Raw genomic sequence first — 26,414 nt, 5'->3', positions numbered from 1 at the left:
CTTTCTGTATTGGCATCTCATCATCTACATTATTACTTTCATCCACTTCCTTCAAACTCTCATTTAATTTTGTACACTGCCATTCGCTGCTTCTGCTGCAATCGCCAGAACACTTTCACAATCCTGCCTTATATCTTGAATATCAGTCACTTCATTCTTCCACTCCTGATGTGACTTACATTTCACTCATTCTTGCTCGTACAACAGACCATTCACTCTCAGCAATGAATACATTAAATACATGCTACATCGCACTAAATCCTGCATATTGATATTATTCAACCAAATTATTCCACTCACTCACTGCTCTCTGGGAGAAAAACCTAGCTCTTAACCCTTGGCCACCATTTTTCTCATACACATCGGATAACATAGAATGCTTTTGAATTATTGTATAATAATAGTCACAACTAAACACACTTTAACATTCAAAAATAAAGAAAATAACACCAACTATATTTAACAATATCACTAATGTTTACTAAAAATGAGGACTTATCTTGTATGCTAGCTGCTACTAAGCACAATGCTCACCATAAACTACACTAGTGGCCAAAATTGTGGAAACCTTTTGGGAAAAGTGTATTTTTGAAGTTTGGCTCATAACACCACTTTTTTTGGTGTAATACCATAAAATTATATATCAATGGAAAGATAATTTAATCAAGAATGTAATGCAATAACTTTTATGAAGGATTTTTTTATTAGAACAGCAGTTATAAAGAAAAGTGAAACACACAGAAAAAATGAGATATACAAAAATTCTCACAATGTGAGTTAATGCTTAGTTGGGTAACCTTTAGCGTTAATTACGGCCTTACAATGCCTTCCCATGGAGTGAACCAAGTTTTTTAGTTCTGCAGCTATTATAATGTGAAACCAAGATTGAATTATTGCTTCTATTAATTGGGTTTTAGTGGTGGGTTGCTTCTGACTAACTTAATCGGTTCCATAGATTTTCGATTGGGTTAAGGTCTGGGCTATTCCCAGGCTGTTCCAGCAGTGGAATATGATTATCTTGAAACCACTTTTTGCACACAGCAACAACATGACATAGAGCTGAATCCTGTTGAAATATAAATGCTTCATCTTGGAGAAGATCGCGTGCAGAAGGCTTCAGTTTGGGTTCAAGTATTTCATTTATGTATTTTTGGGCATTTATATTCCCATTAATCACAAATTCTACCCACACCTTTTGATGTCATACAACCCCCAGATCATAACACTAAGTGGGTATTTCATGGTAGGTGTAATGCAATCAGGATGCAAATCTTCTCCGATTCTTCTCCTTATGTATTTTATGCCATCACTACCAAACAGGGAGTTTTGGTCTCATCACTCCAAATAACACTGTCCTATTGTTCTGCTGTCCAGTTAACATGGGTTTTAGCCAGTTTAATCTTTTCAACCTTTGTTTGAGAGATAAAAATGGCTTTTTTCGTGGAATTCTAGCATTTAGACCAAATTCCTGCAGTTTGCGCCGAACAGTCCTTGCACTCAACTTCACATTGTATTGCGCCATTTCATCTTGTATACACCCAGATGATTTTCTTCTGTCACGTAGACACAGTCTCTCAATTCTTCTATCATCACTTGCTGTTGTGCACCTTTTCCTGCCTTTACCAGTCAGGTTTTGTAGTGACTGAGTCTCTTTGTCTCTTCAAAAATTTAGAAATGCCACCTTTGGTTAAGTTTCCACCAATTTTTCTTCTAATTTCTTCATAACTGTAGACTTATTCACTTAATAGTACTATTTTACATCACTTTCTGGATGACCAGTCAACTCTTTGTGCCATTTCTTTAATTTTATTACGTTTCACAAGCTCACTAAATGAAAGAACACAGAAAAAAAACCAACCAACTTGATAGCAATCACATAACACACACTAACAAATGTCCTCCTCTCATCCCATACATGACATCAATAGCTGAATACTACTGTGACCTTTTTGGCTCACTGCCAAAACAAGGTGATGCTTGATTGGCTCTCTAAACACTCATGCTCATTGGCTACATTCAAATGAAGGAAAGCTACTTCATATCAACCTAAGCAAGTTGTGCTTCTTTTTTCTGGTTATTTGGCTATAACTTTTCATAGAATACAGATAATTGAACAAACTTTGTTGCATTACATTCTTGATTAAATTATTTTTCCATTGATATATATATATATAATTTTATGGTATTGCACCAAAAAAAAAGTGGTGTTATGAGCCTTCAAACCTCAAAAATACACTTTTTCCGAAAGGTTTCGATTTGGCCACTAGTGTAGTTATTAAATGTCAAACATTAAATGAGAGCATTGTGGATAAAAACTGCTGTACTTAAAGTTTGTTCACATTGATGTTTGTTGTGATTCATAGTATCTGCAAGTAAAGTATATCTTTATTCTGCTTAATGCAGTATATATATATATATATATATATATATATATATATATATATTTTTTTTTTTTTTTAAATTGTATGAATTTAAATAAAATATCTTCAGGGAAGTACCAGTAATTTTTTGGCAAATATTTTATTAAAGCCCATACATACTTGAAGTCAAATGAGTATTTCATTGCTAACTAAAGAATGGTCTCTCCAACCTTGGAATGACCTCTACATAAGTTTTCTTGCATCTAATCCTACACGAAGGTGTTTTGTCCAGTGCAATTTAAATTTTCTTGCACTCATTGTTACTTATATATCATGACACAGTTCTGCTCTGAAGACTGGTTAAATTCAAGCAAAATATTTATTATTATCTGAGACCTCCAGGGAGTCAAGGACTCATCGAGGGAGACTGTAAATTACCCAACCCAGCTATCATACCTTCCCTTAAATTCATTTACACTAGATGCACTCACTACCCCTAAGGGCAAATTATTCCACTCACTCACTGCTCTCTCTGGGAGAAAATCCTAGCTTTTAACCCTTTCTTGACTGAGAACAACCTTAACTTCCAAGTAATATTAGCCAACTAATCTTATTTATTGTTTTGGTGTTGTATAATACTGTTTAAAGCACAATGAATCTGGTTTGATATTAAAGTAGATGGTAGGTTTTGGCTTTCCTGTATAATATGTTCTAATAAGTTTATGACAGTGACTGTTGATGGAATTCTGATGAGTGTACTGTAATCTCATAGAACTTTAACTTTTTGTTATATTCCTTGGTATCCATTATAATGTACTAGTTTACTATAAAAATTACTAGATTTTAATTGTTTGAAAAACAGCTGAAATGTAGTCATTTGAGAAATAACCAAGCTTATGTTTCTAAAACCATGTGTAATGTAGGTAATTTGAACCTTGACAACTTTGAAGTGTAAATTATTTTTCACTGGAAAAGTGATCATGTTCTTTTTTACTGTGCAGAAACTAAGATCCAGGAATTTTACAAATGCTTGCAAATGTATTTACTCCTGATAGCATATTGTTTCTCCAAAGTTCCTAATGTTGGAAAGATTAATAATCCATCTTTCAGTGGGTAGTTATGCATTTGACATACTCTTATGAAAATTATATTTCTGATTATGATTTTGAATATTTTCACATGCTTTGATACCTGATGCTTTTGATCAGGGAATAACAGCTAATAATTTGGTTGAATTATTATTAGCTGTTAGCTGTAAAGATTAAAGATGTTAGTTGAGGCTAATAGAGGGAAAGTGATGTGAGGAAAAATGATTATTTTGGCAGGGTGATAAATGTGGTGTAAGATATGAAAGAGTTGCTGATACAAATGAAAAATAATGACAAGAGTAAAGATTGTCTACTGCCATGGTATGGCAGAGGTGAGTTAAGAAAAGGGGTCATGATCATAAATTAGTCGATGATGCATTTATTGCAGAGTGAAATTGATGGATGAAAAACTAATGCGAGTTAGCTGCGTTTGAAATTTGTTGTTAGATGTCTGGAGGAAGGAAAATGCAGAGGTGAGTTGAGAAAAGGGATCATGAATGGGAAGGGGATGATAAAAATGCAAATATAATTTCTTGGTTCCTAAAATTAAATGGAATAGTCAATACAATATGTAAGGATGGTTTAACTGGTGGGAATAGCTGCAGTTTATGTATACTAATGCCAGAAGTATCTGGAATTAGTTTTTCATGTTGGTTAGTTCAACTTGGCTGAAACTTAGGCATTAGTGAGTCTTGGTTGATAGAAGATGATATAAGTTAGAATAAGGATAGCATGCAGGGGGCGGGGAGTAGCATTTTCAGGAAGGATAGAGAGATGGGAGAATTGCAGCCAAAAAAAAAAAAAAAGTAAAGTTCATCAAGAGGATAGAGAAGGCAGGCATTTGAGACTGTGATACAGTCTAAGGTAAAAGCTGTGGAATACAAAGGTGGATTGCATGCATTAGAGGATGTTAGAATGATAATGGTCAAAAAGTATTTGAAAGAAACAGTATCACCTTGCCTGGTATTTATCATGGGAATAAATGGATGAGCAGCATCATTAAGGAGCTTAAAAAAAGGAGGGGGGGGATATATTCAAGAGAAAGGTGAACAGCAAATTTATAAGCTATGCAAAGCATAGGCAAGAAGGTTAACCGATATGGTAAAGGCAAAATCAGATTTGAGAGGAAATTATTGTAGCAAGTCAAATGAAATGACTATAGAAAGATAATTTTAATTGAGTAACTAATGATAAGGATGAAATAATTGAATTGCTGAGTAATCACTTTGCAAGTGTGTATTATGCAGGTATAGATATTGTAGTGCCAGATGTGATGGGGGACTGATGTTAAGAATAGAGGCATATGAATTAGAGGTGCTTCAGACATTTCAGAATCTTTAGAATGGAATTAGATGGAATATTGGCTCATGTAATACAGTAATTTGCAAGGGTAATTGGCAGCACTTCTGACCAGGGTAGCTAATTCTAAATAATTTCTGGTAAGGTTTCAAGGGAATAGAAAGTGGACAAAATAGTTCTCTTGCATAAAAAGAGGCTTTGAGATGAGTAACAAATTAAACCAATCTTTCTCAGGATTTGAGAAATTGATCAAAAAACAGACTTTGGGAATGGGTAGTGGGAATATGATACTCTGTGAGAGGGACAACATGGTTTTGTAAAGAGTAGTAGGTCTTTGTATTTTATTCACTTTTTATGATAATGGTAGTAGAGTTGAATAAATGAAATGGCTACAATATACTCCTGGCCTTTTCAAAAGCATTCAGCAGAATACCATATGGAACTGTCATAAATTAGAGCAAATGAAAATAGATACAAAGCTAGTGATACAGAGAAGAGGTGGGAGAGACAGTGTAGCATATGAAATAATTTGTTCCAGAAGAAGGCAAGTTACCAATGGTTCTGCTGGGCTCTATACTTAAATGGAAATATGTAGTCATTTGTTTGTTGATAATATAATGCAAAATTGGGCAGGGTAGTAATTAATAAAGACTATGTGAAGATTTGTAGTGTAAGAAAAGGGTAACGGTTGCCAGTTTGTGGCAAAGTGTAGTTTTGTAAGAAAACGTGACTAATATAGTGAATAGTGACAAGTGTATGGAATTCTTCCTTACCAGGATAAATTGAAGATTTGTGGGTACAAAGTTCAGCTGAAAGGCAAAAAAGTGTGTGACAGATTGGAAGCACATTATTAAGGGAGTTTTATAAGATAGATACAGAAGAAATTTTTTAGTAAATAGCAAGTATGGAGAGAGAACAAAGGAATTCCCCTCTCTCCTTCCAGATATTGAGTAAGATAATGGTTAGCAAGGATATGAGAACTAGAATTTTTTCTTGGAGAGTAGTGAATTGGTGGAGTGGGATGCTGGAGTTCGTTGACTGTTTCATCAGTGATTTGAGTTCAAGAAGTATAATTGGGTGAATAATGGTTAAAATGAGTCCACCACAGTCTTTGGACTCTATGGAGATGCCTGAGTAATAGTAGCAATAATGAATTAGGATTTTTTAATTTTAGAATGTAATTGATAGAAAAACTATTTTTTAAGGAAAAACATATACTAATATTATAGAAACCTAATATTTTCAATATTTTGGTTAGTTTGCATCATCAGGGAACTCAGTACAGTAATATGTGCATGCAGCCATATATTATAATGTACATGATGCTGAAGCATGATAATTAAAAGTAAGCTTAAAGCCCTAAATAGTGCCCATGTGTGGGATAAAATGGATGTCCTTGGTTGATGTTGGAGGATGAGCTTCCCACAGTTTGCAATTTTGTGCAACAAAATTTGTTGTGGTTTGGATGGTTTCTTAAAGCTGAAGTAATTTAAGAAATAATCTCCTTTATATGTACTGCAGTGGAGTAGTGGTCTAATTACTCATCTGGAGAAAAATTTGTGCTCTTGTGAATTTAAAGTTTCATTCTAGCAAGTTAAAGCAGGAATTAACTTGATTCCTCAGCATTTTTTATTGTATGTTTAAAACTTCTGTATTCCTTAAAAGTGCTTTGGTTTCAATCTATCATACATAGACATAAGAATGGTAGTCATTGTTAGCATGTTGCTCTAATTAGTTGCTTTTGGATTCTCATAGTTTCATACATTGATGCTATAAGAAACTTGTATTTAATCTAGTTAAAATGATTTAGTATTACACTGTGTAGATTAAAATAGTGTAGGCAGTGGGTTGTGTGGTGTAGAGTGCCTTTCCTGCCTTCCCACAATGAGTCCTTGGAGATGTCATATAATAATAATAACCTACCAAGCTTCTATTCTAGAAGAGTGCGAGGAAGAGATTCTTCAAATAGACAAAAGACTGATGGTTGAGGAGATTTGAAGAATCTCTTCCTTGCACTCTTCTAGAATAGAGAACAATCAGTATGCTGATCTTCTCCTACAGAACAGAACTTTAAATTTGGCAACATTGAATCCCCACTCAGCACTATCATATTCAAAGAATCCTGAAGGAACATCTTGTTAGCCTTCTCATTTATTACTCTACCTAATTATTGTATCATTTACAAACAGTTTAGTATCTGTGCTTAAACATTGGACTATATTGTTGGCACATAATTAAACAGCAGGGGAGGGTTGCAGAAAGACTGATTCTGCAACATCATTTTCTACAGGAAATGGTGCCATGTAGTTTGCAGATATCAATCTGTAATCTGTATCCATATCGGTTTGGTAAGCGTCATCAGCCTTGTACTCTCTTGAAGAGCTTAATTCCATAAAACAGCAATAACATAAAGTAGCATTGACAGTTATTGATGTTTTTTTCATGATTAACTAAAAATACTTACACAGATGAATCCAAATTTGAAAAGGTAATCCATTCTTGAAAATATGTTTAAGTTAAATTTATTTTTTTTCATAAAATATATTGTTATATTTGTTTAATGTTTTTGGAATAAATTACCTTAACACAAAAATGGATAATTAGAAAATATTTTAATTAAAGACTGTCCATTTTGGTTCCTTTATCAAAATATAGTATATATAATTGTTTGTAAACAACTAATATAAAGTTATTTTCATATTAGTATGAAAGCATAATATAATTATATTTTTACAATAAATATTTTGTAAAAATACACAATTTGAAAATAATTACTTTTTCACTTTTTTTCATACATTTGTTTATTACACTGTGTTTATCTACATAGTGTAATACTAATAGGGTCAACTGTTGAGATGTAGAAAACCAATTTTTTTTATTTATTCTGAATCCAAATTGTTAAACAGCATTTCATTTTTTCAAATAACTATTACAAGTAACAGTTTCAGTAACAGAGTTTGTTACTGAAAGTATAATTGCAATTTTTTTTAATCTTTTAAAATCACTAGTTAAGAAAATTGGTGATATAAATGTGATCAGCTGAAGCCAAGTGATTTCATTTATCATATTCAGTTTCTATTGAAATCAAGATTTTTTTTATTTGTTTAGCGCTTTCACAATCACTACATCTTTTCATTTCCTTATTTCAAGAGTAATGAAAAAAATAAATGGTATATTTACATATACTGTTCTATTTATTTTTTATTAACCTTGAAATATATGTAAACTAACATGTAGTTCAATTGAAGAATATGGCATAGAAAGGGAAAGGAATTACTGGACTAAACATTTTCCATTGTACATCATAAAATATTGAACTTCAAGCAATGTAAAATGTCATGAGCATGGGCCTCTGTGTTTGTTATATATGACTTTGGATTCACGATTTTTTAGTTTGTGCAACATTTGAAATATCTTGAAAGTTCTTAATAGAGGAATGCCTTTATGGGTGCTAGAGTAAAAATGAAGTACATCTAGATTTGTCTGTTGAACAATTCTAGAAATGTTAGGACTGAAATTAAAAATACCATATTTATTCGAATATAACTTATACCTTTTTTCTCAAAATTAAAACTAAAAAATCGTAGTGCGAAATATATGCAGGGATTTTCAGGAACTAAAGTTTTTAGGAAAAAACTGAAAATGGGTATGACTTACCAAGAATCTCCTATTCGCTATTGCTACTTCCGTCCTCTAGAGCAGTTTCCTTGTGTGCATTGTCAAAATCATCTATCCAAATAGTGTCATCTTCTTTTCCATTATTTCAAGCAAAAATTACCAGTAATTTACAAGACTTGAGAAATATAATGAATAATCCTTCATGAATGACTAATGAGAACTGAAAGCAGAGCACAAAACAGACAGCAATGGTAGGCCAGTAATTTACAAGATTTACATTCACTGTATATTTCTTAGTTTTACCTCATTCATGACGGTGGTGTTTTGCTTGTTTATCATTCCGACGGAACTTCTCATTACTGGACTAACTCGCACAAAGTTTCATCCCCCGGTTGAATTTTATTGCTGGTTGTTTGCGTTCTGCTTCCTTTTTGATGTCTTAATGATATTAAAAATTTCAAACAATGGACAGTAGTTTTTAGTTACTGAATTTACCAGTGCAACATGGTTTTACTTGAATCTATACAGCATAGTTTCTGTGGGAGGGGGACATGTGATTCATTGGTTAGTGCTGTTTTTATCCCAGTTGTCTCTAATTGCACTATTTGTTGAGAAATATATTACAGACTACAAATGTTTCTGTATCTTAATCAGTAATACAATAAAATTACTTGCGTCTGCAGTGGCTGTTGGGGAAGGCGTGTTGTTTACTGTGGGGAGCGAGTTATCTCCCTGATGTTTAAACTTTTTTCATGTGCGAGGCATATGTGAAACGTTTTCATTTCTTTTGTCATCAAGTAAAATCGGGTGTGAGTTATATGCGAGGACAAGTTATATTAGAGTAAATATGGTAGTAATTAAATATTTGAATTATATTGTTGGTCTAGAAAAGTGATTTCAGGAGCCTTTGTCCAAGACAATCTTTTGAAATCACTCCTCCATTTCAAGAAATCATTTCCAAAAAAATTTAAAACCAGTAAAACTGCATTGTTTCTGGATATGTAACAATTGAAGCAGTTGAGCACCATTAGTACAGAATTAAGAAATTCTATTTAATAAATATCCTGCAACTGAAAGGTGGGTGGGTGTGTGTGTGTGAGAGAGATTTTTTTATTGAATATTTACTACATTTTAACAAAGTTAAAATTTCATTAGTTAGTTAAACAAGTTAAAAATTCATTAATTCACAAATGTGAATTAATGAATTTTTGCAGTAGCTACATGAACAGGACTTGATGACTTATGCAAAATCCTACTCACCATGAAAAAAATATACTCCCCCCCCCCCTCCAATCACACTTTTTTTAATATGGCCTAAAAAAAGTTTAGGCCATGTAATAAGTTTAATGCATTATAATACATAAGTCAATAAGAGTTGCATAAAGTGACTGGTGATTCATCATTGTATTTGTATCATTGTTTGGAGAGCATTTAGAAAGTTATTTTTTTATTAAAAATGTTCAGTTTTGCTTGCTCTCTAGCTGCTCACCTTGGGTGAGTAGGCAAAAGCATATTTGTTGAACCCTACACATAAGTATTGGAAGTGAATGTATTGTAATTACATTGAAGTCCTTTCACAGATAATAAACCATGGCTGTGTTTGGTTGAAATTTGTTTCATATTTGCAGCTAAATTCCAGTTTAGAGAGGAAAAAGATTAGTTGGAGGAAACTTCTGTTATTAGTGGTAGCAGGTAAAGAAAGTACATGCTCCTTATTTTAGTATTGTTAATTAAATCAGTTACCATACCATGGTTGTGGGTAGTTGAGGAGTTAAGGGATGACAGTTGATTAGTAATTCACTATTCACTTGCAGCTTTGTTTGGAAGAAATAGAGAAAACCAAGTAGTTTTTGCAGACATGGATTATTGGTCATTTATTTTTTCCTGTTTAGTTATTTTTACAAAAGAAAATCAAATATTTATGAAATAAGAATTTCAAGAGTTTTTTAATTTTTGTTTATTAATAAACAGCACTAATTTTCTGAATTTAATTTTATATATTTTCAGTTTAATACATTATTCAAAAAAATAAAAAATGGCTTTTCTCTAGGACGAAAAACCATTAAGGAAACTCACTTACTCAGAGGTGGCACTTCGGGCTAAAGACAAAGTAGAAAAGCTTGCTCAGGAGCTTAAAGAGAAAGAACGACATGAGGCTATGATGCGTCACATGCGGCAGCAAGAATTGGTAGCTCAAAACAAACAAGCTGCTGGAAGTAAGTGTCTCTGATTTAAAGGATTGTGAATGTGTCATCTTTTTATTTTTAAAGGAAATTAATGTATGTTGTTACATTTATCATTTTCATGTTTCAGTTAATACAAGAACTAATGTCATTACATTTCAGATATAAGCTCACTGCAAATGTCATTTGAAAATAAGCTAAAAATATTTTCCTAGTAGCTGTTCTTTAAATCAATACAAAGTGACATTCCATGTCTCTGTGCTTCCATAGCCCAGTTGCAAAATTGAAGTATTTACTTTTCAGTTGGGAAAGCCATGTTTTAATTCCATTTAGAACACTAGTTTGTTTGTTTGTTTAAAAAAAGCTTTCACTATTTTTGTTGTCCTAAAAATTGAAGTAAAAAAAGTAATTTGTTATCCTTGTTGTACAGTGGAGGTAGCATTTTTGCTTTTGACAGGCTGCTTTTATACCACTGTGATAAGATTTATACTTCAGTAAAAGATTATTTTTATTGCTAGCTGCACAGACCTATCATACTTGTTAAAATAAGTGTGATTGGTCAGCACTACCACAATATTAATATTGATGTGTTCAGCACCTGGTTGATATTTAAAAAAAAAAAAACTGACATCAATTTTCTAATGTAACCTTAAGAATGGATGTACAGGATATGATAGTACTACATAATTGTTATTACCAATCTGTTAATGAATTTCCTCTAAATTAGTGTCACTTGTCAGCCATTTAGTATTATATCTTATATTTGTCTTTTAGGGCACTGCTGACTGCATCACTCATCAAGATTTTGGTCTTCCATCTTTCTTGGCATCAAACATCTGTTTTGCCAACCTTTCTTTTTCCATTCTTGAATGCTAAAAATGTCAAGTTCCTTCCTTGATATCTTCATTTTTGCTATGTGAATGTGAGAATTAGTCATTCATTCCAAAGCTCTAGTCTGTTCTCTGCTTTCCTTAAAAGCTATATAGAGGTTCCCAATTATCATTTAACCCTTAAATGATTGCAGAAGTGATTCAACATTGTTGAAACTTCAGCTACATACTCAGTCTGCACTGAGCTATCCATTTGTTAGAAGAGGAGCTTGCTACAATGCTGAACATTGACCTTTGGATGATCCTTTCTGGCATCTCGAAAGATTCAGCAGACAAAGAATTTCAAAAAAATACCATATCAGCACATCAAGAAATATGGAATTCTACTAAAAAAACTCGGCTTCCAACACTCAACTACCTTCTGACATAGTAGTAAACTTCCTCCACTATGAAGCTTGAAGCAATTAGTGCACTCCCACATGGCCATAACTACTCACTAGCACCTAAAAAAAAATTTCTGCAGAAGAAATAATGATTCAAGTAGAATGAGATATCTTCGGCTTTTTCAACCATATCGCCAACAACATCAGACTGGTTGTAGCCAGTGTACTCACTCATGCTAAACCACCAAAAAGCAACCTCTCAAGAAAAGAATTTAAAGCTCTGCAAGAAATTAAAAACACCAACAGAATAATAATTACCAAAGCAGATAAGGAAAATGTCACTGTGGTTTTAAACCAATTAGATTGCACAGGTAAGCTTGCCTCCTTGCTTCTCTATTGTTCTGCCTACCTATAATCCCACCAGTATGCAGATCAGAACACTCCATATGTTTCTTAAAAAGATAATCTCTTGGCCTGTGGAAGTCAAACTAAGACTGTATAACTCTAGAACATCATCCCCCCCCCCGTATATATGGACTACCAAAACCCCATAAACAAAATGTGTCATTACGTCCCATTGTGAATGGCATTGATTCACCCACATACAAATTAGCCAAATATTTGGCCAAAGCACTCGCACAGTATAGTGACAACATCCCTTCACTAATGTCCCACTCAAAGATATCTTAGACCTCATCCAAGCCATATTTCTTCCCAATATCTTGGTTTTGTTTCAGTTCACCATGAACCTGAGCTATTTCGTTTGTCAAGGAAAATTATACAGAGGGGACAGCCATGGGGTTCTCCACTCCTGGCCAACTTCTTCATAGAGACCTGTTTTTTAAGAAAAAGCCTTAAACTCTGCTCTAGATAAACCTACTGTCTGGCTTGGATGATGTGTTCTCCATATGGCCTGGATACTCTCCACATTTTCTTAACGCCCCCAGGATCCAGTTTTTTTCCCATTATTTTCCCTTAGAAAAGGAAAACAATGTCTCCCATTCCTTGAGACTGATTACACACCAGCCTGATGGATCCCTGCCATTCTCTGTTTACAGAAATCCTACACATACGGGTAGATACATTCATCAGCAGTAATATGAAAACTAGTCCCACCCCCCCTCCAAACAATATGGGATTATAAACCCCTATATAACCGGCAAAACTAGTCAGTTCTGATAAGTGTTCTAACTACTGAACTTGACCAAATTCTCAACACTTTCTTAGCCAATGGCTACAATTCCCAAAAAAATTATTAAAACCCTGTAATTGCAACCCACCCTTCTCCTTTTCATCCTCCTTCAAAGCAAAAATTACTCAAGATTACACCATTCCATATATCTGGGGCTCATCTAAATAATTGACAAAAATTCTAAGGAAATACAACCACTTAACTGACTGCATAAAAAATTGGCATCCCTTGTCCTCTCCACCAAAGACCAGCTGCATTCCCTAGACCTGCCAGGTGTCTACTAGATCCCTTGAAGTTGCAAACTGTCCTACTATTGCCAAACAGGCAGGACAGCCAATATCAGAATTTCTGAACATATGGACTACATCTGGTTTCATCATTACAGCCACTGTCTCTGGACTTGCTGACCATGTTTTGCACACCTACCTCAGGATATGCTGGAAGAATGCCACTTTTACACTGCCGCAGCAAATACAAATATGAAAACTAGTCCCTGAATCTGCTCAGCCCTGAAAAACTTTACAAACCTCAACAAATTTGGGTGCATGAGACTGCCTCAAATTTGGGATGTACTCATCCTCAGATCTTTCTCCTCGGTCTCATCACCAGTTTAATCCACTAAGGATTGCCATTTAGGACTATAAGTCTGACTTTGGTTGCCTTTCTTCAGCCTCATGTGCCCAGTTAGTGCCTGCATCTACATGCAATTGTGTTTTTGTGGTCCCTGATGAAGGCAATGTAACACTGCTGAAGTATAGGAAAGTATTAAAGTTTTTATAATCAATATTTTAGTTTGTCATTATTTCCTGAAAAATAATAGTTATGAGTAACCAACATATAAGCCTGTCTACCAGAATTCTTCACGCTACTTCCTGAGTCTTTTTTTTTCTTTTTTCTATCCTTTCTTCCAGACCACCATCATTGGGATCCAACATGATGGACACTGGCCATCCATACTTCCCAAAATTAATTGATAAATATAAACCCAGCAAAGGTAATCCCTGAGCAGACAAGTCTACAAAGCTAAAACAATGGGGAAGATTTTTACATTGAAACTGTCATTGGTTTTGCAAGAATACCAGTGATATTCTGCCAAAGGGGTAGAGTTTGTTGCCATGGTCAATATGTTGGGACCTAAGTTTGTAGGCATTAGTGAGACCTGGCTAACAGAATCAGAAATACTAACCGGTATTGATTGTAAAATGTACAGTATTTTTAAGGATAGAGAGGAGGGAGCATGCAGCTAATGATATTGGATGATTGAATTATCCAGTTAGTGTTGAGAACTATGATTTTAGTACTAGTAACAGTACTTCATATGGCAGTGAATTTGAAGCAATCTGGCATGAAATGGAATCTAACAAGATCAATTACATAGTGGGATGTTATTACAGACCTGGTGGATCGGTTGCTAGTGATGAAGAAATGCATCACCAAATAGAGACGATGGGCATGAAAAGAGTGAATCATGATGGGAGAGTAATTATCCGAATATTTGATTGGGTAGCAGTAAAATCTCATGAGAAGAATTTATTGAGCTGTTGTGAGACAATTTCCTGAAGCAGCATGTGACAGAGGAACTAGAGGTCAAAGAATGCTAGATTTGATCATAGTGGCAGAGGGTGTTTTAGTTAAAGATGCAACTTCCTTGGTTGGTGACAATAATCATGCAGTACTCACTTAAGAAGTGACTAAGTTTATGAATGTTCCCTTAGCAGTAAAATCTCATGAGAAGAATGAAATTGCATTTATTGAGCTGTTGCAGAACAACTTCCTGAATCGGCATGTGACAGAAGGAACCTCCTTGGTTGGTGACAGTGATCATGCGGTACTCACACTTAGGAAGTGATTAAGTTTATCAATGTCCCATTCAGAAAAGGCTACATGCTGAACTACAAGCAGTAAATTATGACCAACTGAGCAGTATACTAAGTTCAGTGGAATGGGATCAGTTGGATGGGAAGAATATCAACAGTGCATGGGAAGCATTTAAACAATATTTAATGCTGCAATATCAGTCCTGAGAGTTCGAAGAATAATTAGGGTAGGAGCAATGTTCCCTCTAATTTTTTGCTGTGAGTGTGCACTGAAATTTGCGTGTGTGCAAAATTTGCCTTCTTTTGAAAAGTGTGTGCTCACCCATACAAGTCGCCATACTGATCATTTAAGCAAAAAAGTTAAAAGATTTTAGTTCACTCTTTACACCCAACTCCCAACCGTGTTCCCACACACAGCAGTTGCCTCCCTAGTAAACAGTTGGAAATCACAATTCACAAGCCTTGGGCAACACTCGATCCGGGGACTTCGCGCATGCGAGGCCAACACGATACCGACTGTAGTAGATAGGATTCTAAGTGTGTGTATTATTACCATCACCAAGTAAGTTGTGTGACATCAATCACAGAGCTAACATAAATATTTTATATGTATTTAATATTGATCTGATTAGAAGTAAGAAATAAAGTTTAAAAAAAAAAAAGATAACACTAGTGACTGATTGCCTTTAACTAAATTTTCTAACTTTGCAAATAACTCTAAACATACATAATAAAATATTCCCGTTACTAATTCTCATCTTGTTTAGTTCTGTCTTCTATCTCTTTATTTTTTCTCTCTTCTGTCTTTCGCATTCACCCACTCTTTGTACACACTATCTGAATTAATTGAATTCCCATATAGTTGGTAACTTTCACTCTCATTAGTATATCCAAATGACATTCTCCTAAACGATTTCTGAGTTGGTTTTTTATTTGATTCATTAGACTAAAACCTCGCTCACAGTCTGCGCTAGATGCAAGGAAGGCTCCTCCAATATCCATCAACTTTGCCAAATCACAAAACTGCTCATTTTGAAGAGCAAATACAACCATTTGTGTAAAATTTGATATCATTTTGCATTTAATTTTTTCTTGTACAGAAAATTTGAAATCATTAAACTGACTAATTATTTCTGTAGTATCATCCAGAAAATCATGATATTTAAGACAAAGGGCATTAACATGTTCACTACCAAATGAGAAATCACAATGTGAAATAGAGGAGATATCAAACACTGACTATTCTTGTATCTCATTCACAGGGAATCTGTCCTCTAAATGAGCACAAACAAATTATAAAATTTAACAGGGGGCATAGTATCTACTGGTTCAGTCTCTTCTTGTTTAAGTAAAGCATTTATTCTGTCACTCCAGCAAGCGTCGCCTTCTAAATACTGATTCCTGATTTTGTTAATCTTCCCTCTGGCAAAATGATGACTGTCTAGTGGTGTAAGGTTACTCCTTTGTAAGATTTTGCACGGGGAAGCCATTTCTTCAAAAACGTCACTTAAAACATTAACGGCTACTTTGAATGATTAATTAACAATAATTAACAATGGGATCATTTGATTTGTCTTTTTCAAAATATGTGATCAGTCCCACATAGATTCTTATTATTGCCTGAAATGCAAAATGTCTGGATAGCCACCGCACTTCATTGAGTGGTCTGAAGGCAATAGCTTCATTTTCAAAAGCTTCGACAATTTCTTTGAATTCATGTCTTTTCACTGTGGAATGAGAAAAGAGTGTGTACACTGTTCTCATTAATGTGTCAATATCTCTGATACGTTTAATTTCCTTCCACGTATCACAGATCCTCACGGTGAGCTACACAGTGTTGCTGGACAAGATGTGGAACTTCTAATTTATGTTTTGCAGTGACACCATTAACTTTGCCTAGCATCACTGCGCCTCCGTAAACATCACCATTTTTTTTGGAGATCAAGTTTCTTTTCTTGATAAAACTGTTTAATAGCTAACACAATGGAGGCATCACATGCCTGCAACTGAATTATTCCACCAAAATATGGTTTATATTCATTACAAATCTTTAGGTCTAAACTTAAAATAGAGAATTAGACATTTGTTAACAGTTATATCAGTGCTTTCATCAGTGGTTAAGGTGTGGAAATTTGCAGATGCAGTTTGTTCAAACATGTCATTTTCAACAATTAAATTGATTGTTTCCAGAAATTCAAATGCATAATTTTTGCTTTGCCAGCTGTCTGGGAGTTGAACATACTTTTCCATATGTTCATTAATATGTTGAACTGAAAGTAAAGAGTTGTTCATCTTAACAAATAATAAGGCACTGTCAATAAGAACTTTAATCTGCTCTGGGTTTGATTGTTTTCTCTCTCGGTCATTTGAACTTTCACGTAGCATACGCAGTACTCCTCTAGCTGGCAATGAACAATTTTGTTGCCTAAGTTTGTGTACACCACCCAGATGTATTGTACTTGTCAAATGGTGTTTCAAAAAGTCCAACTTCCAAGTGACATCAAACTTCTTCCCATTAGCAAAATCCCCAGCAACCTTTGCATCACGACAATAAATACAAACAACACCAATTGTAGCATCATACATAAATATTTCTCTCAGCTGAATGTTTATCAACTCATGACCTATTGGTGTAGCAGTTTTCACTATTTCATCCAACCATTCACTTTTAAAGCAGCTAGCAGTTTTTCTCTTCACACCTTTTGCTTCCTTTGAATTTGACATGGTGCAGTTTTTTGCAATTTTGTTATTTGAAGAATATTTTTTATTGTTTTTATAAATTTACAAATGTACACTATTCACTGAATAACTTGGCAAGGCAAAAGGTGAACCAACACTAAACATTGCCGAGGGCAACACAAGAGCTAAAAGATATGCCTAGAGGCTAGATTTAATTAACTTGGTTGTATCATCATGCATGTACACGAATGTTATTATTCAGTCTACTATTTTAAAATTCCTTTTAAAAATTAGAGAATTTTGAAACACTACAATATTTTTAATTGTACTCTAATTTAAGTTTTTAAAAGTACAGTCATACCCCGACTTACGCGAATCTGGAGTTACGTGGTTTCTTATATGTACGTATTCCCGTCCCACTTCATGCCTCACCACTAGTTGTATCTTTTCGGCACCGGCCGCTTTCGCCAGTGTCGCATATGCTGTGACAAGCACTGATGTGTTTCGCCAGTCTCCATTCATACACGATTTTTATAGTCTACAAATTTTACGATTGTTTAATGTTATGTTCTTGATAAAAAATTTTATCACATAAAAAATAATAATGTTGCCCAAAAGAAGCAAGTCCAATCTTCTACAGCTAGCAAGAAAAGAAAAACATTGACTTTAGAAACAAAACTCAACATTATTAAGGATTTTGAAGGCAGATTGAAAATTTGTGAGGTAGCAAAGAAGTTCAATCTACAGGAATCCACAGTAAGAACAATCATAAAAGAAAGGTTTACAGATTTTGGAGGACATAGATTCTAACAAGGAACGAATTGTAGAGGCAAGGAATAAAAAAGTCATTAGCTTGCTATGAAGAAATTTTGCGTGACATGAAAAACACATTATGCTGTCAGACGAATCTATTAGATTTTATGAAACCGTCGACATAGAAATAAATTTCTTTTTTTTTATGTACGAAAAACTACAATTATGATTATATTTCTTAAAAAATATAGGTGTTTTTGTAAACCTTTGGTTCCAATTAACTAATATTTTGTATGTCTGTGTATATAAATCACATGTAAAATTATACCCCAAGTTACGTGAATTTGACTTACGCGCTTTTTGTTGGTCCCACCTACCGCCTAACTTCGGGGTATGACTGTATTTAATTATTTTTATTAAAATTATGAAACCATTGTTTTAATTCGTCATGATCTTGAACTAATTTGATCAGCCAATCATGTTTGGGAATTTTCCATGAGTCGGGCCTGAGATGTAAACAATCCGTGCGCCATTCTATATGCTACTTATAAATTACACATTTAAGCCACGCCCCTTTCACTTTGGCATCAAATCGCTAGCCTCAAATAGGATTACTGTTAATAATTTATATAAGCTTTGTGCAACTTCGAGAATGTAATAAAAAATGCAAGGTTTTAGGCTTGAGCGTTGCCGAGTTACTGTATTTTTTAAAGAATTTATAGATTAATGTTTAGGTGGAACTTCTTTAATTAATAAATTTTAATTTCATCTTGAATATCTAGTGTGCGCATATTTTTTGCTTTGTGCGCTTGTTGTAAAAACGTGTGCAACTAGCGCACATGCGCATAGCTTGGAGGGAACATTGGGTAGGAGTCAAATGGATGTGTAATCTTATTAAGCAAGAGATTCGTTATAAAAAAATGATGTGCATGAAGGTGATATGCATTATGAAAATTACAAGCAGCAGGCTAGAATAGTCCCAAGTGTTGTACAGAAAGCAAAGTCTGAGTATGAAACGAACTGGTTCTGCATGCTAAAGACAATCCACAAGAATTCTATCGATATGCTGTGAGTAAAAGAAAGAATGAATATGAAAGAATAACTCTTCTAAATGCAGATGGCGTGAGGATTTCAGATGCAGAAGAGATTCTGCTATTGAGTGCACAAAAATCGATTCAAATCCATCAAAAATCAATTAACCAGGTGTATGCTGCAACATTGGGTTCACTGCTATCTCTTTACTGAATGAAGAAACACAGGTGCATGCAGAGGATATATCAAAGCTGTTCACAAACTGAATAACATTTCAGCAATAGGGACTAATGAGATATCATCAAAGATGCTAAGTGTTCAGTTGAACTGGGTATTCCTTTGACCAGGCTGTTTAATATGAGTTTCAGAACAGAGAAGATTCCTCAGGAATGGAAAGAATGTTTGGTAATTCCTTTGCACAAGGGTGGCGCAAAGACCGATGTATCCAACTATTAACCATTTAGTATCTATTTGGTGATGAAAAATTGGTTACGACTCGCATTCAGAAATGGGCTGATAGTGAATCTCTACTTTTCAATGAGCAACATGGGTTTTACTAAGGGAAGGTCATGTTTTACCAACTTGCTCACATCATTCCATGGTAATGTTACCATTGCACTATTGGAGAATATTGGTTTGGATTATAAAATATTAGCATGGATAAGAGGATGGCTGACTGACATATCAAAAAGTGATATATAGGGGATGTGAGTCTTCAAGATTTAAGGTAACTAGTGGTGTACCACAAGGATCAATCCTTGGTCCACTGTTATACAATCTGTACATTAATGATATTAAGAAGGATTTGACAGGCAACATACAGCTATTTGCTGATGATGCACAGATAGGTAGGGTAATCAGGAATGCTGCTGATATGCAGTAATTGCAGAATGATTTTAATAGGCTGGAATTGTAGGTATTGGGAAATGGATGTCAGTAAATGTAAAGTCATTCACTTCGATGGCATATTATATTGGTGGGATTATGCTGGAAGAAACTGATTGTGCTAGGGATTTTGGAGTGTTAGTAATAGCAAGTTGAAGTTCGGGGGGCCATGTAGCAAAGATTGCAAACACAACTCAAAAGATAACTGCAATGCTTAAATGAACTTTCACATTTAAAGATAAGGATGTCATTTTGCCTCTTTACCGTGCACCTATTGTGCACGGGTCTGGTCTCCTGGTTTTTGTTGCGATTCTAATACAGTGGAGAGAATGCAAAGCAGTGTGTTAAAAATGATATAAGGATTGTGGAATAGTGATTATGAAGACAGCTTGAGAATTCATAATGCAGTCACTATCCAACAGGAGAAAGAGGGATGATATGATTGAGAATTACAAACTGCCGAAATAGTCATGCTGCTAAGAAGGGGGGGGGGGGGGAAGAGGACTAGATTTTTTCATTGAGTGGTGTGTGATTAGAATGGATTGCCATTGGATGTTGTATGTGCAAGCAGTGTGAATGAATTGAATAAGTGTGATAGCTGTTGTGTGTAGTATGTGGCTCCCTTGATGAGTTCCTGACTCCCTGGAGGTCTCCCTTAATAATAATAATTATAATATCAAGATTCTGATGCAGAAACAAGAATTCTGTTTATCTACAGGAAACATTTAAAACCCAATGAGCACCCGACCTCAAACAATTTCACTGTTGTTTGTAAGGATGGAACTGGAGATGGTCCTGCTCATGGTGAACTAGCTATCTTAGTGAGCAGTCATGATCCTTTCATCATATCCAGTACTCAAACACCTGTCAATGAAGCTGTGAAGTGTGTGACAGATTGTATTGTACAGGCAGAAACAGCCACAATTCCAAAAACTTGGTGGAATCCAAACTGCCAAGCAGGTAAAAAAGAATTAGAGCATGGTGTATATTTCATACACACCCTACCACCAAATTGAATAGCTTTTAAATGTGCTTGGGTCAAAGCATGTTATAGAGTCAAAAACAAACCACTGCAAAAATTGTATGGGATAAAATCCAGAAAATGAAAGGTAGATATAATACACACCACCTGTCCACCTTGGAACATAAAGGATGTGTTGTTTATTGATTCCAAAGCTGTTGTGGAAGTAAATTTTGCTATTATCTCAGCAACAGCTTCATATCCTCCTGAATTCTTAATATTGAAAGAACAGCAAGAGAAACAGTGGCTACACTTTTCTTCCAATGGGCTAGAGTCATTCAATCAACCATTTGTTATAGAAGAGCTAAAAAGAGCTATTTTACTGTCTTATCCCAGTGCAGTAGGTTCTGATGGCATTCATTATGAGATGATAACATATCTTAATATGTAGCAATATTTTGAGAAAAAGAGTTTTTGGATTCTTGGCATAAGTCAATTGTCATTTCCATCTCAAAACCAGGAGAGGAACCAACACAGGCAATTATCAACCTTTCTTTGACCAGCTGTCTTTGTAACATCTTGCAGAAAATGGTTAATGCCAGACCTTTGTTTAGAAAGAATCGGTCTTCTCTCTAATATGCGATGGGGCTTTTGTAGATGTTTTTCAGTGTTTTTAATTACCGTATTTGCCAGCGTATAAGACGCATCCCCTTTTTTTGTACACATTTTTTAGGAAAAAAAAAAATTTATCACTGAATATTATAATGAATTTACAGTATTTCAAATATAAAGTAATAAGTAGGTCTACTTTCAACAAATACCTAATCTAACTAGGAAAGAGTACCGACCTTTTAATCTTCTACTTCAAAACCCAGAAATTTATCTCCAGAGCTAAATGAAGAGACACTTGAAACCTCTTCTAAATCAGAATCTGAGTCCTCATACAACAAATTGTCCTCTGTACCATCCAGTGCATCACTAATGTGACACTTCTTAAATGATTTAACCACTGTCTCAGTTTTCGCAGCATCCCATGAAGCTTTGACCCACTCACAAATTGCTAGGCCTTCTTCCTGATGGCCTAACCTCAAAATCTGAAGACTGCATCCAGCTGTTCCACTTCTCCTTCATAAATCCCTTAAATGGTTTATTAATACAGACATCTAAAGGTTGAAGCTGACTAGTTAGACCTCCTGGAATTACAGCTAACTGAGTTTTCAATTCCTTGAGATTATTTTTAACATTTTCTGTTCTGTGAGAACGAAACTGATCCCATGCTAGCATGGCAGGATTCTTCAACAGTCCACCAGGGTGCCTAGACCAAATTTTATCTATCCATAACTTCATTCCTCCTCCATCCATCAAGCCTTTTGCATGAACATGTACAAACACTCCTTTAAGCACTTTTTCTTTGGGTAGCATCTTCCTTTTAAAAATCAGTAGTGGCGGCAATTTTGTCCCATCAGCACAACAGAATAAAACAACCGTGTAGTGAGTTTTTTTGTAACCCAAAGTTTTAATAGTAACATTTTTAGTGCCCTTGGAATCTACAGTTTTGTTTGAGGGCACATCAAAAGTCAGCGGAACCTCATCCATGTTTCCTATTTGCGTAAGTTCAAAATTTTTTCGTTTCCTTGCGTTAATGATGAATCGATGAAATTCAATAGTTTTTTCTTCATATTCAGCTGGCATCTTTTGTGATATTTTTGTTTTAGTCTGCATACATAGCTGGTTTCTCTTCATGAATCTTGAACACCATAATGTTGATCCAGTAAAGTTGGCGATCCCTCTATTAGTGGCTATCGCTTTTGCTTGATAAATAATCATTTTTGTAGACACTGAAAGTCTCACTTTTCTGTGGTCTTAAATCCAAGTATTCAGTTTTGCCTCAAGTTCTGGCCATTTTCCAGTTCCACTTCGTAGGTTATGCTTACTGTGAGTTGCTTTTTTTAAATCCTCTTCCTGATTCCGCCAAGTTCTTTTCATTTTCTCAGTTGGGGGTGGTGTGAAATGCCTCTCTGCAGCCTTGTTTCCATGTTCTTTAGCATACACAATCACGTGTAGCTTGTATGCAATATTGTAGCAATGCCAACCAACGTTTTTCAGCCATAATTTGCCAAGAAATGTAAAGAAAATTTAACGGCAGAAATATATCACCGTTCACAACTGCGACAACAATTGGAAAGTTTAAACGAACAGGACACAGCTCTGATCGTCGATGACAGTGCATGCGCAATCACTGAACTCTACATAACTGGAAAGCTCTCACATGGCAAGGAAGCAAGAAAGAAATCGCGTAACCCAGAACAGAGAAAATTTCCAGAAATGAAAGTAATAAAAAGCGTATAAGATGCACCTTGTTTTTCAGACCTATTTTCAAAGAATAAAAGTGAGTCACATACGCCAGCAAATACGGTATATGGTTGAGATAGTGTGCTTCCAACTCAGACTTGGGAAAACAACTAAAAGTTTTTTGCATCTCATATGTTAAAAACTTTGTTTAGTTGTTCATCAAGAACATCTGGTTTCAGTGTTCTTTGGAAAAAGCTTATGGCACAGCTTGAAGATATGGCATATTAAAAGACTTCTATAATGTGGTCTCAGAGGGTACCTTTTTTATGTTAAAAACTTTGTTTTCCCAAGTCTGAGTTGGAAGTACACTATCTCAGCCATATAATCAAAGTGTTCCCCAAGGTTCTGTCATAAGTGTAACAGGGCGTTGTGGGAACACGTTGATTATGTGACCAAGATGCTGTTTCCTGATTGCTGTGAGAGTTTAGTCACTTGAACAGTTTCCTTCCACTATAGACAATGCTGTATATATTGATGACTTCACAATTTACTGCTACTCTTGTAGCATGAGGATAATTAAAAAAGACAACTGCAACAAGCAGTTGATCGTGTATTGTATCAACTTAGGCTTTTAGTAATGGGTTCAGGTTTTCAGCTGAAAAAAGTGTGTACACTTCTGCCAAAAACACTCTTCACCCAGATCCTGAGTTAATAGTGGCACAAAGTGTTATTCCAGTAGCAACAGAAGTCAAGTTCTTAGGGCTCATCTTAAGTCAGAAAGCTTGCATTCTTTGCACATGTTTGTCAATTAAGAAAAGTTCAAAACACATCGAATCTCCTTCACATACTCTCCTCTGTTGAACGGGGTGCAGATTGATCTTCAAGACTTCATTTGTATCATGCACTTGTACAGGGTGTTCGGGATAAATTTGACATATTTATAATTAATTATATTTTTCCGTAAGTTACATGTATTAACACACACTTCTCTTCATTTAAAAGTTTGGACCCTTCTTCATTCATATACAAGATGTCAGAAAGGATGGATAGCTGGAACCCACCTGAATCATGGAAGAGAATAACTTGTATCATGATGATTCGTGCCCGCCATCAAAATAAGGATATTACGACTGCTGCCCAATGCTCCCTGAATACAGTAAAAACAATCAGGCATGAACTAGAGACTTGCAATGGTGACTACGAGGATGTAGCAAGAAGAAAGATCCCTAGCAGACGATCTGATTGCGTTCGTACAGCAGAATTCCTCGCAAATCTGCAGGAACAGGTGTTGAAGAACCCTGGCATTGGAATTCGGGCTTTGTTCGTGGAGTTGCTAACTGTAGTCAAGCCCTGGATAACAAGGGTAGCCAATGGTAGGCCGTATGTATGGCAGCAGGATTCGGCCCCTTGCCACACCTCTGGGAAAAGTCAAAAATGGTTGTCTGAAAATTTCTACGACTTCACCAGTCCAAATGTTTGGCCTCCAAACTCCCCAGACCTTAACCCCATGGATTATTTTGTATGGGGCGCAGTTGAAAAAGACACCAATCGCACTTCCAGTAATACAAAAGCCCAGTTAATGGATAAAATTAAAACAGTTTTTGCGGCCCTTCCCAGGGAGACTGTAGCATCAGCTTGTTCGAGGTTCCGAAGCAGAATTGAAGCTGTGATCGATGCTAATGGTGGTTATTTTGAGTAAATCTTGTTGATAGTATTGTAATTAACTCTGCCTGTAATGTTTTTTTGTCAATTCATTAAATTTAATAGATACAAAGAAGATTTTCTTTTTCCTTACGAAACTGTCAAATTTATCCCGAACACCCTGTATATTCAAAACTGGATTATGGTTCTCAATCCTATAATTCTGCAAGACGGTGCATCTTATACACCAATACTCCGTTTTCTATTACTTTCATTTCTGGAAATTTTCTCCTGCGGTGGTTGGATCTCATCCGTCATCAAGGTGTATGGATAGCTTCTGTGTCTTTTGCACATTGCCCATCAGTCGTGTTGAAACAAATGAACCAGCTCTCTCTCACTTAGATGGAAGTAGTTCTCTTAACTGTCCCCTAAAAATAGTCTCTCCCAGATCATCTTACATGGATTAGTATCTTTCCCCTGCATTGGGAGGTTCAATATCACACACAACAGACTCTCGTACATCCTTTTGGTATGCATGTCAAAGAGATTGTGACATTCATGCTGACTTTTGGCTTGAATGTTGACAATATTACCTGCATTAAACATAACAGTATTCCTCTGTGGCAAGTTTATGCTACATCCTGTTACTTCTGTGTCAACAAAGAGTTTCACTTTTCACATTGCTGTATTTCTACCTTATATTTCTAATCAAATCTTACTTGACTGCAGTGATTATACAACAGAATTGCATGCCATTCAACTTGTGCTTTTGTATAAAAGAAAATTTCTACCAGAAGTATGATTTATACAGACTCATTGAGCTTTCTATACAGGCCATCTCATCTCTTGTGTACAATCCACATCTAGTGCCTTGTGAGATTCTACAACTGTTACAAATTGAAGTACTGTAACTCTGATATTCAGCTGTGTTGGATTCCCAGCCACATTGCAATTGAGGGAAATGAGACTGCAGATGAAGCTACTAGATCAGCTGATAATTTTTCTCCATACTGTTTGTCCCAGTATACAGACAGTTATAAGATCAATGGCAGGTAGCACTGGCAATCTAGTCAATATAGAACAGAGAGAGGAAGTTGTTGATATGGTCGACATAGGACTGTCATTTTACACATTCATATTTACTAAGGGCTTATGATCTACCTGAGTTGAATGTTGCAACATGCCTCTCACCATCCATCATGTTCTGGTGGAGTGCCAGCACTTCACTCAAGAAAGGAAAATTTTTTACTAATCTGGTTGACCCATGTACTCTCAATCAGATCTTATCAGACTCGGATAAATTGCATGAAGTTTTTAATGTTGTAAAAAATAAGTCATTTATACAAACACATTTCTTTATTATTATTATTATTAAGAGAGACCTCCAGGGAGTCAGAGACT

At 35.2% G+C, this 26,414-nt stretch overlaps 1 protein-coding gene across 6 annotated transcripts in view; it reads left to right on the top strand.

Moving 5' to 3' along the window:
- LOC150093132 (uncharacterized) overlaps positions 1-26,414 on the top strand; it is a 423,272-nt gene that overhangs the window by 383,143 nt on the left and 13,715 nt on the right. For all 6 annotated transcript variants that reach the window (XM_090413312.1, XM_090413313.1, XM_090413316.1 and 3 more), the window contains one exon: positions 10,416-10,581. In XM_090413312.1, coding sequence (XP_090269438.1) covers positions 10,416-10,581 — 166 coding nt within the window. The remainder of the gene's footprint in view (positions 1-10,415; positions 10,582-26,414) is intronic.

This window comes from Typopeltis vanoorti, chromosome 24 (assembly GCF_054136105.1).
Source record: "Typopeltis vanoorti isolate ZY-2024b chromosome 24, IOZ_Tvanoo_1.0, whole genome shotgun sequence".
Classification (NCBI taxonomy): domain Eukaryota; kingdom Metazoa; phylum Arthropoda; class Arachnida; order Uropygi; family Thelyphonidae; genus Typopeltis; species Typopeltis vanoorti.
Note: the sequence above shows the minus strand (reverse complement) of the source record. Positions and strands in the feature narration are given on the sequence as shown.